This window comes from Falco biarmicus, chromosome Z (assembly GCF_023638135.1).
Source record: "Falco biarmicus isolate bFalBia1 chromosome Z, bFalBia1.pri, whole genome shotgun sequence".
Classification (NCBI taxonomy): domain Eukaryota; kingdom Metazoa; phylum Chordata; class Aves; order Falconiformes; family Falconidae; genus Falco; species Falco biarmicus.
The window spans coordinates 75,108,523-75,119,211 of NC_079311.1; the positions used below are offsets into that span (position 1 = coordinate 75,108,523).

At 55.4% G+C, this 10,689-nt stretch overlaps 1 protein-coding gene across 2 annotated transcripts; it reads left to right on the forward strand.

Annotated features, from left to right (window-relative positions):
• The first annotated feature begins 227 nt into the window (after positions 1-227).
• On the forward strand, positions 228-10,285 carry FANCG (FA complementation group G). Of its 2 annotated transcripts, XM_056324652.1 has the most exons (14): positions 229-354; positions 544-634; positions 2,141-2,272; positions 2,913-3,106; positions 3,800-3,953; positions 5,083-5,213; positions 5,580-5,726; positions 6,546-6,706; positions 6,948-7,014; positions 7,470-7,795; positions 7,935-7,990; positions 8,559-8,696; positions 9,574-9,706; positions 10,054-10,285. In XM_056324652.1, exons 1-14 carry the CDS (start codon positions 268-270, stop codon positions 10,169-10,171), a joined length of 1,935 nt encoding a protein of 644 aa, XP_056180627.1. In that variant the 5' UTR covers positions 229-267; the 3' UTR covers positions 10,172-10,285. The 2 variants fall into 2 exon arrangements, with proteins under 2 accessions (XP_056180628.1, XP_056180627.1); XM_056324653.1 differs by lacking the exon at positions 10,054-10,285 and having other exon boundaries at positions 228-354; positions 8,561-8,696; positions 9,574-9,711.
• The last annotated feature ends 404 nt before the right edge of the window (positions 10,286-10,689 follow it).

Sequence of the window (10,689 nt, forward strand, 5' to 3'; positions counted from 1 at the left end):
CGGTGCGGGCCGCGGGCAGGCGAGACACCCGCCCAGACGCGGACCGGGTTACCCCCCACGGCAGCCGGCGGCTTCGCCTATCGCCGAAGTTTGGCCCTGCTCGGCCGCCACCTTTTTGGCGGGACAGCGGCTGGCCACGCCCTCTCCACGCTTGGTTGTTGCCTTGGCGACCGCCGTATCCGCTCCGTCCTGCCGGCCAATCGCGGCGGCGGGCGCCGGCCAATCGGCGGGCAGGCGGGAGGGACGGCGGGGCGGGCGGCGGGCGCCATGAAGCGGCGGCGCGGGCTGTCCCCGGAGCAGGGCTGCCTGCGGGCCTGGGCCGCCGAGAACCGGGCCCGGGCCGAGCGCTGGCGGGTGCGGCCCATCTCCCCTCCCTCGGCCCCGGGGCTGCCTCTGCGGGGCCGCGCCGCCTCCGCTGGCGGTATCCGCGGGAACGCTGCCGCCTGGCGTTAGGCCGCGGCCTGCCCGTCGGCCGCGGCGCGGGGTGGGGGAGAGGTGTCGGGGCCCGGTGGTCAGGCCGGCGGGTGAATGTCTCCTTTGTAGGCGGCGTGGAGCGCGGGGCACGGCGAAACGGCGGCGCAGGAGGTGCGGCAGCAGCGGGCTGGCTTCGGGCAGCTGCTCCGGAGGATGCGGGGTGAGTGGCGGCGCCGTCGCCAGAGGCCGCCCTGCCCCGGGCCTTGCTGTCGTCTCTAAAATACCGGTCCGTTCCCAGTGTGCCGACAAGCCAGTCTTACATGCTGGGACGGGTGTGAGTTGTTCTTACAGAGTTGCGCAAGTCTGGGTGCTAGCAAACAGCGTAGGGCAATCAAAGTTACAAATATCGCTGCGAAATCCTATCGCGCTTTCCCTGCCCGGAGGGTGGGTCCAGAATGATGATTTGCTACACACTTGCATAGCCATTACCTAACTTGCCTTACTACTACACATGCTCCCTGAGAAAGGGTCTCTTGGTGGGCCTAGATCTTTCCCTTAGAGCAGGGGTCCTCAAACTACGGCCCGCGGGCCGGATACGGACCCCCCAGGGTCCTCAATCCGCCCCCCCCCCCCCCCCCCCCCCCCCCCCCGCTGGGGCTTGGGGGGGAAACCAAGCAGCCGCAGATGACTGCCTGCCACTTCATCCGCGTGCCAGCCCCCTGTTTAAACAGTTTGAGGACCCCTGCCTTAGAGGGTGTGACTTTTAGTATCACTGTAAGGCTAGTTGATTTCTAGGGCAAGGCTAAAAACCGTAACAGCTGACTAATCAGAATGTAACACAAACTTAGTCTAAGCATGTGTGATTTGCGTCATGAAGATAGGATGTTCTTTGTTTTGTCTCTCCCAAAGCTGACTCCCTTGATTAGAAGTCCCTTTATTCGTCATTCTTGACGACTCTACAAGGTCAGCTTGACCTAAACTCTGTGCACATATGATTAAGCACTAAATCACAGTTCAAGAATTTGGGAGTTTTTAGTCAACTTTGCCATCACCCTCTGTCCCACTGCTGTCTTGGACCCAAAGCAGGTGGGCACAGAAGCACCATTTCCTGAGCACTGGTGTTTACCTGGCTGCAGCTCTGGTAGCACAGTGCTGGAAGCAAACTTTGGAACGGAGGAGGGTGAAATGTTCCCCGCTGCCCTAAACTGAACTGGGCTTCCAAAGGGATTATGACCCAGCCCCAACCTCTAGCTAATCTTGCTGGGCTATATGGGCAGAGCTGTGGGGTTTCTGGAAAAAGAGAGACAACCTTTGTCCTAGGAAACTGGAGAAGGGGCTCTCTGCCACAATTGTGGTATAAAGGAAGCCTGATGCAAGGGAGAGGAAGAGAGATGCAGTGTGGGACTTCTGTGCAAAAGGATGGATGTGTGTTGGAAGAGGGTAGGCTATTGATGCTCTTTTGGGAGAGCTGAAAAATCTCAGTCCTGGAGGACTGCAGCACCTGCATAGCTGGGGAATGGATGTCCAAAGCACCTGGAGAGGTGACACCTGCTGTCTCTCTTCATACTGCAGTCCCCAGGCTATTAAACCTCACCACAACAACAAAAGAAATTACTTGCCAGGGCACTTCTCTTGTCACAGAGGTGGGTCATGACACCTTAGCATGGATAGTTGCTGGTTTTTTCCTAGCCAGCTCAATTTCTTGTTTGGTTGGTTGTGATCACAGGGCTGCCGGCTGCCCTCCCCACCCTGCCTCTGGAGCTTACCGTCCTCTGCAACTCCCTGCTTTTTACTGTGGGAGCTTCTGAGTCTGCCATCAAAGGAGAAGCAGAAGGAATACGCCAGGGGCTCCTCAGGGGTAAGGAGGTCATTCTCTGTACAAGGCTCCTTGGGTCGATGGTAGCATTCTCTCCTCTTGGGAGGTGTGCTGGGGGTGGGGGTGTCTGTGAGCAGGGAAGCCTGGCTTTGTGGGAAGCGCAGGACATGGGGTAGCTTGTGGCCAGGGACAATGTGCAGCTGCCTGGCTGCCTACCTGCTGCTCCTTGCAGGGATGGGCCAGAGGTTTTAAGGAAAATGAGAGTTTTTGAGGCGTGAGGTGCCAAGTCTCTAGTAAAGTTTCAATGACAGTAGAAAACTGGTGTTTTCTGTAATTATGGTGTGCTGGCTTCAAAGAAAACACACCAAAACAGGCTGCAGGTCAGAGAGGGATCTGCAGTGTTGGCACATGCTTGCCCAGGGGCAGATGGCCTCAGGAGGACTGGCAGAGCTGGAGTAGTAGCTCTGAACTGCATGTTGTCTCCTGAGCATGCTGCTGTTAACTCCACTGTCTGAGAGCTTGGTTTCCAGGCTACTGAGGCTGGGACAGCACTGTAACCCCCTTCCATCCCTTATTACAAGGAGCTCGTGCTTGCCTGAGACTTTCAATCTCCCTCCTGGGAGGGCGTCTGTTAGAGGGCACCAACTTGTTGTCTCATGGTTTTTTTGTTTTGTTTTTTCAGTTCTGGAGGCTTGTGGGGCCTGTGGCCAGGACCTTAGCACTGAGGAGCTGTGGCAGAAAGTGCTGCAGGAGGTATCCGTGAAGGAGCTGCAGGCACCTCTGCAACATCTGAGGGCCCTGCAAGCAGCATGGTGGCTGGCAGCCAGCCGCCTGGGAAGCGTTGCTGGCCTCTTCAGGCTCCTGAGCAACACTGAGGTAACTGGGCACAGGCGGATGCTGCAGAGCTCACAGATACCTGCACCGGAGTATGGAGTATGTGCAGATATAAATACCTACAGGTTTGGTAAAGGAGGCAGAACTGACATAAATACTGTGTTTGTCATAAACCCTACTCTTTAAAACATTGCTGTGACATTTGGAAACCTGAACCCATCAGTGCTGCCCAGACAGTGTAAGTAACCCTCTCTCTGGCATCCCAGCATAGCCTTGTGGCCCTGAGTGTGTTAATGAGTCCCAGGATATCTCCTGCCTGTCCAGGCCCTGGACCTCAAGGTGGGAGACAGGAGATTTGGGCAGGCTGGAAGGGGGCTGCAGGTAGACTTGCAGCCTCTGCAAGCAGTGCGATGCAGAGGAACCTTCTGTGCTGGTTGTGAGGCTGGTGAGGCATCACAGTTTTTCAAATGCCCTCCAACAGCACTTGGATCTGTCTTGCCAGGAGCCCCTCGAGGTGCATCTGGCTCTGAGGTGGGGAGGTGCTGCCCTGGGCTAGGCAGGAATCACTGTGGTGAGGGGATTGTAGTTGAAGTGAGGGGGTGGTAGGACATTGCTCCCCAGCATAGAGAGCACTGTCAAAGTGTTTGGTGGGAGCTCCGTTTCCTTATGCCCTGGGGTCAGTGTTTCCTGTTTCCTTTCAGCATTCCCTGCTCTCTCTGCTCTCTGTGTTTACAGGACCCAGGAAGAGCTCACTGCAGCAAGGACGAGAACAAACTCCTCTCTCTGCTTAAGGCATGGCAAGCACCTACTGAGGGGGCCTCCCTGCCCCTTGTACAGAGCACCAGGCACTTGAAAGAGATCCTCTGCACCGCAGTGGCCTTCTTGCAAGGTTTGTGTAGAGGAGGTGCTCATGCCAGGACAGCCTCCCACTGCGCTCCTGTCCTAGGACCCGCTCTCCCTGCCCTTATCCTGGTTTCTCTCCCCAAGCAAGCCATCCCTTGGGCTTTTCTGGGTTGTTCCTTTGGAAGAGAGTCTGGGCTGAGCTTCTGGGTGTCAGCTTTGCTGTTTAGTATTCAAAGAGCTTCTCTGCTTTTTCCTCAGCTAAGCCTTTCTTCACTGTCACAGGGTTCCTCTGCCTGCCTGTGGCTTTAGGTGGGTGTCTGGGCTCTGCAGTGATTTTGTATGAAGTGGAAGGCTGGCAGGGGACTTATGAGGATTTTCCTTTCTTCTTTCTGTCTTCTGGCACCTGCCTTGTTGCAAGCACATTGTTCCTGTCAAATGACAGAGCTGCAAGAGCCACCAAAGCTGTTACGCAGCTTTGTAACAGGTGATTGATCTTATCCAGCTCGTGGTTTTCCCTTGGTGACTGTCCTAACAACCCCAGCAGTGCTGGGTGAAGCCAGCACTGCCTCACTGTGCTCAGGCTGACACGGGGGCCTTCCTGCAAGGAGGGAGGGTGGGAGCTCCTGCCCACAGACCTTTCAAAAACCTTTAGGGTGGCAATAGTACTTCCAGCAGGGAGGTGGCAGATGTGAATGTGAAGTAGGCATGTGAGAGCAGCCTCAAACAGAAGCCTGAAAAAGCAAATACCATTCATAATAAATATTCGTGTATTAATATCCTAAAGCGTCCTGCTGGGAAATAGCCTAAAGGTGATGGAAAAAGTCTTTCTGAGAGTCTGTGTGTGTTTCCCCATCTGCACCATCACCACTGTGGATGAATGTGCAGGTGGACCTTCCCAGCACCTACCTCTGTCCTTGTTCTGGGCCAAGGCAGGCATTTTGGTATCTGGGTTTGGAAATTGCTGTTATTTCTGGTGGACGTTTCCATAGCGTGACTTGTTCTCTTGCAACACCATCAAACCAAAGATGGCAGCTTGGCACCGTCCTGCTCTGCATTGCTGGGTGTGAAAGGGATTGGATGGGTACCTATGACATTGGGAAGAAAAGGGCATGTATGCTTGCTTGGGGAAGGGTGGGAAGGGGAGCCACAGAGCTGAGATTTTGGGTCTGTCCTAGGGCTGCAGGAGCTGGAGGCTGGGAACTTCACCACTGCCCTCTCCCTCCTTCAGGAGGCTGCAGGAGGATTCTGCTCCAAGAGAGTCCTGGCCCAGATCTATACCTGTCTCGGCTGCTGTGCTCAACGAATGGTAACGGCTGTCAGCGGGGAGGGGGGAAACACAGCCTAGAGCAGGGTGGGGAGGCTCAGGCTGATGTCTTACACTGCCTCTGTGTGGTCCTAGGGTGCTGCAGAAAGGTAAAGTCTTGAGAAGAAGTTGCCCTTGTGGCCCCAGCCTCCTTGGACAGCTGCAAAATCCAGGGAGGGATTTTGGCTGAGTGCAAATGGTTGCTGCAGAGAAGCTCTAAAGCAGCCTGAGGAGCGCTGCCTTTGGCTAAAGCGCTGCCCTTGCTTAGTGGGGATCACTGGGGAAGCAGAGCAGGGATCTGGATCCCACCAAACAGTAAAGAAGTCAGCAAGATGCCCTTGCAACATATACCTTTTCCCATCTAACTAGGGCAAGCCTCAAACAGCCCTTCAGCACCTGAAACGGGCCCTCCAGGTAGACTTCCAGTGCCTTCCCGCCCTGTCCCACGCGGCAGAAGTGTACCATGAGCTGGGGGAGACCGACGTGGAGCTGCAGGCCCTGGCTCTGCTCTATGAGGTTTGTCTGCTTCCTGTACTGGGTTATTTTTGCCCATAAGAGCCTGCACAAAGCTTTAAGCAGGCTCCTGCCTTCTGAGGGGCTGTTTGACCCTGGAGGGCTCCCCAGAATAGACCATAGCAATCCAGCCATGGTGGTGCCTTCAAGCAGTGGGCAGGAAGGAGCCCATAAAGATCTAGAATTCCTGCTCAGCACCTGGCAGTTGGATGTGGCAAGACCTTTGGGTCTGAGTTCATGTTTTTGGTGGCTTGGGAGAAGAGGTTATGCTCTCAGGTCAGAAGCTATCAGTCTTTCAATAAAGTATCTAACAGTAAAGAGGCCTTTAAAGGGCAGATTGTGGCTGTGAGGGGGTGTGCATTAGCCATAGCAACCTTAGCCTGCCTGGGATGAGCAGGTCACAGTGGTAGACACCAGGTTAGCTTGTCAGCTGTTTGAAATCTGTAAGACAAACTCAGCTGTGGAGAGGGGTCTGTAGTTACAAATGGCCTGAAATCTGGTCTAACTAGGTCTGTGGCTGCAATTGGAGATGGCACTCCAGGCAGCTCGGAGAACACTGAAATAAAAACCTCAAGTGATCTGGGTGATCTTGCAAATCTCCTGATGGTGGGTGGAGATCAAAAGTCTGCCTGTCCCTGTGTGGTCCCGGTTGCTTTTCCTGGAAGTGGCTGTGCTGTAGCAAGTGAGAACAGCATAGCTGTGCTTATGAAGTGCAGTGCCTTGTCTTGGCGCATCTCCAGGTGCCGGAAATGGCCAGTGGTTGCAGCTGCTTGGGACTTGGCCTGCGTTGTGTTGACCATATTTTCTGTTCCTGTTTCACAGGCTCTGGAAAAAAACCCTCCAGCAGCTGCTTCCTGTAGTCCATATTTCCTAATCAGAATAGAGCTTCTGGTCCACACACCAATACTAGCTTCTCTCCTTTGCCATCGCCATCCCTCTGAAGTGAAGTACCTGCTGGCACAGCGGTGTCTCCAGGAAGGGAGGTAACAGTGCCTCTGGTCTGCTTGCAACATGCTGCTTGTTTGGGCTTTGCCATTTTCTCTGTGCTCCTGGAAATCGTGCAGTTCAGCTGCTGTTGTAGGTCTGCTCAAAGCAAGGGTATCATGATCAGAGCGAGTGTGTTGCAGGCAGAGTCTATAGGCTGGTGATCCAGGTTCTGCCTGGCTGCTGGAACTTCTTGGGGTCCCTCTGCTCCTTCCACCACATGTCCTGTCCCTGTTGCAGGGTGGCTGATGCAGTGGAACATTACCTGGATTTTTTGGCTCTGCTTCAGGAGGGGCTGCAGCAGCAGGTAGGTGTCCTGGTGGAGAGCTCCCTTGGTGACTTGGTAGATGAGGTTTGGATCCCCGTGCAAAGGCCTGGGCCCAGGTGTCACCCCTGGACTCTTAAGTTTCAGTGTCTAGTTTGAGATGTGAAGGACAGGAGGTGGGGGCTGGCACCTCTGACCTGTGGCATGGGTGCCCTTGGATTCACACCAGAGACCAAGTGGTGGAGAAACAGCTTCCCCTTCCCTGTGGGGAGCAGCTGTCGGCCTGGCTTTGGATGTCCTTCACTTCAAGAATAGGGATCTGCTGCCTTGATTATACTTCAGTGTCTGCCTCCTCTGACAGGCTCCAGTGTCTGTGGGAGTGGGTATGAGCTTTGCTGGGCAGCAGCTCCCGGTTCCCAGTAAGTGTGGAGTCATTCTGCTTGGCTGGGTGCTCTGCAGTTCTGTATCTGAGCACTGATATCACTTTTGTTCACCAGGTGCCCTTAAATAGTAGCTCAGCTCTGCCCAGGATCCCCGTGGTGTTCCTGGAAGCAGCATCTGCCTTGGAGCAGGCTGGGAGGCATGAGGACGCCATAACTGTGTGTGAGGAGGTCATCAGCCGGACAACTCGCCTCATCCTACGGGTGTTTCAAGTGGAGGAACCAGAGTGCCCATCGCCAGGGGCAGGGCTGACAGGTGGCCTCCTGTCCCAGAAGAAGGAGAGTCTCTGCTGCCTTGCCTGGAGAGCAGCTGGATACCTGCACCAGGGCTGGGCGTGGGCCAAAATGGGCAAGAGCAAGGAGGCAATAACGCAATTCAGCAGGTGACAGCGTCACTGGGAGAAGAGGCCTCCCCAGCAGGCAGCAACAGCTGGCAGGGTGCAGGCGCTGGCCTGACAACTTGCAGCTGGCTTCTCAGCCCAGTAGTGGTACCATGAAGCTCCTTTGTCCTCCCACCCACAGGTGCCTTGGCGATCTCTGTCGAGTCCAGCTTTGTGGGTTTGGTGTGGAACCAGCAGGTAGGACGCTGCACAGCTGGGAGCTGTGTGGGGCTTGGCTGGGTTGGGATCCATGAGCTTGGCAGGAGCAAGGTGCCAGGCCCAGTGTCACCTGTGGCAGGAGGCACTTGTCCCATGTGTGCTGAGCTCAGTGGCACACTGGAGCCTCTGAAGAGACTGGGTTGATTGGAGCAGGGTTTGACCTCGGCTCTGCCTCCTTCCCAGCCTTCTAGGTTACAGTTAAATGGGCTGTGAACTGGGAAGCTTCTCCAATCCAGATTTCAGAGAAGGGATCTGTACCAGCTGTGTAGGTGGGCAGCCAAAGGCCAGGCTGCTGCCCAGGTCACTGTTCACCACAGCTATGTAATGTACCAATGTAAGGGCCGTCTTCACGTGCCCCCAGCCACCTCCTGGCCTCTTCTGGCCTGGCGGAGAGGCTGAGCTCTGCCACTGGTGGTTTGTGGAGCTGGAAGATGAGCAGCCCAAGTAAATTGCCTGTCCTGACTGCTAACCTGGCTCAGCCTGCTGGAACAAGGGAGGGAATGTCTGGAGAATGCTGTCTCCAGGTGTGTGTGTCTTTCTGTGCCAGAGGATCCCCTGCCAGAAGTGGAGGTGCTCCAGAAGATCAGGTTTCTCTCTCTCACTGGGCGAGGTATGCAGTTCCTGGAGCTGGGGAGGCACAAGGAAGCCTTGTTGGATTTCCAGCACGGCTTGCAGATCTCACCAGGTAAGAGGGTCATTCTGGTGAGGAACAGAAGCGATTTTCCAGTAATTTGTCCTAGGCTGCTTTGCTGCCTTCAGCAGAAAGGCCTTATGCTTTAGACCACACTTACCTGTATGTCAGGGACTACAGTAAGGCTACTAGTGATATTACATACTTGAGATGCTTCTCTGGGGCCTGGTCAGCTCACTGCCCTGGAGAAGCAGACCAAAACTGTTGTCAGAGGAGTGTATCATAACCCTGCCCTGCTTGGAAATCTCTCTTCTTCCTGCCCAAACCCTAGCTTGGCACAGCCAGCTTTCTCCCAGACAGGGTCTGCTTTCCCAAAACAGAGGAGCTGGAGTCTGGCTTTATCCTAGGAAGCAGCACATCCATGCCTAGCAGTCTACAGGCCAAGTGCAGAGGCCTGTTGGGGAGAGGGGAGCAGAATGGGGAGCTGTACATGTTCTAAGCACAGCTGAGGCATGGTTAGTGCTGCTCCCAGGGGTGACCTGCCCTGTTTAGTGTTCCAGCTGTGCTGACATGCTGCAGGGCTGTGAGCTTCACCAGGATCTACCAAACCTGCCGGTCCCAGTCCTAACTGAGGCTCCACACCTTTCAGGGTGCAGACCTGCCTGCAAGGAAAACCCTAACCTGTGTCCAAACAGAGGTGTGGCTGGCTGTGCTGCAGGGCTAATGCCATCTGCCTTGGCTGCCAGCCCCAGAGTTAATTAGAGCCAGTGATGCAACCAGGATGGTCTCCTCCCCATTATGACACCTCTCCTCATGCTCACATCCCTCCTCTGGCTTCTAAGCTTCTTTTGCAACACCCTGCAAACCACAGCAGTGCTCAGGACCTGCTCCTCCTCTGCTAAGGGCTGAAATTCCCCTTTGTGTCTTGCAGGTGACCCAACTGCTGCCTCTTACCTGGTGCAGACCTTGTGGAAACTGAACCGAAAGCAGGAGGCGGCTGCTCTCTGGCAGAAGTCGTCCCACAGCCCCCCTGGGGAGGATGGGCAGCAGGAAGGGCAGAGAAGGTGTGTAGGAGGAAGGGGGGGGATCTCAACTGGCCACGTGAGAGCTCCAGCAGCACAGCCTGTTTAAAACTGCGTGGATGGTTTAGCGCAGCTCCTGCTAGCCTGCACCCACCACAGCTCAGATGCAGGGGGAAGTTTCTCAGACACATTGCTGTGGGAGAAACCATGGGCTGTGGCTCTGCGGGGACTCCCCAGAGCCCAAAAGAGTGCATGTGCCAAATGGGAGCGCAGAGGCTAGGGGCAGAGCTGGGGGGCTCTGCACAGCGCACAGGGAGCGAACTTCCTCGTCAGAGCATGGCAAGGGAATGCTGCAGTCCTTGCTGCAGCAACGCTGCCTTCTCTTTCAGACCCTTCCCTTTGTACCTGGTTTCGTGTCTGAAGCAGACGATGTTCCCACACAGTGAATCTCTTGCTAGAAGCATACAGGATTACCTGGAGACTACGAGCCAGGACCCCCTGAGCTAACCCAATCTCACGATCTTCACCTGCTGAAGTCTCCCTGCACAAGCTGGCCTGAAGCCTTTAAGGACTGCTCTAAGACTCACAATCACTCTTGAATAAAGCTTGATTTCCAAAGTACTGAAATGTAATATATCTTCTTTTCTAATAAAAGCCTCGGCTCTGTGCCCTTTTTTCAGGAGCAGACCTTTGAAGTCATGGCCTTGATGCTGCCTGGTGCTGCTGCGAGCCTGTGGGCTATGCTGTGGGAGATCACAGGCAGAGGCAGCCTCATCGCCTGTGCAGCTGTGCGCGGTGGGGCTGGCTGTGCTCCGGGCTCCAGGGAGGTGGTGGCAGAGCAGACAGCCTCATGAAGGAAAGGGCTGTCAGATCATCTGTCCTACTTGTGCTCTGTATACTGGCTTCATACTCGGCATACTTTGGAGCCCAGAGACGTGGTTTGCGCTGAAGCGCGCAGCGCTGAGGACTGAATTCCAGTGTGCTGCATGAGCCAGGAATGGTGGCAGGGTCCAGGCTTGTGCCTG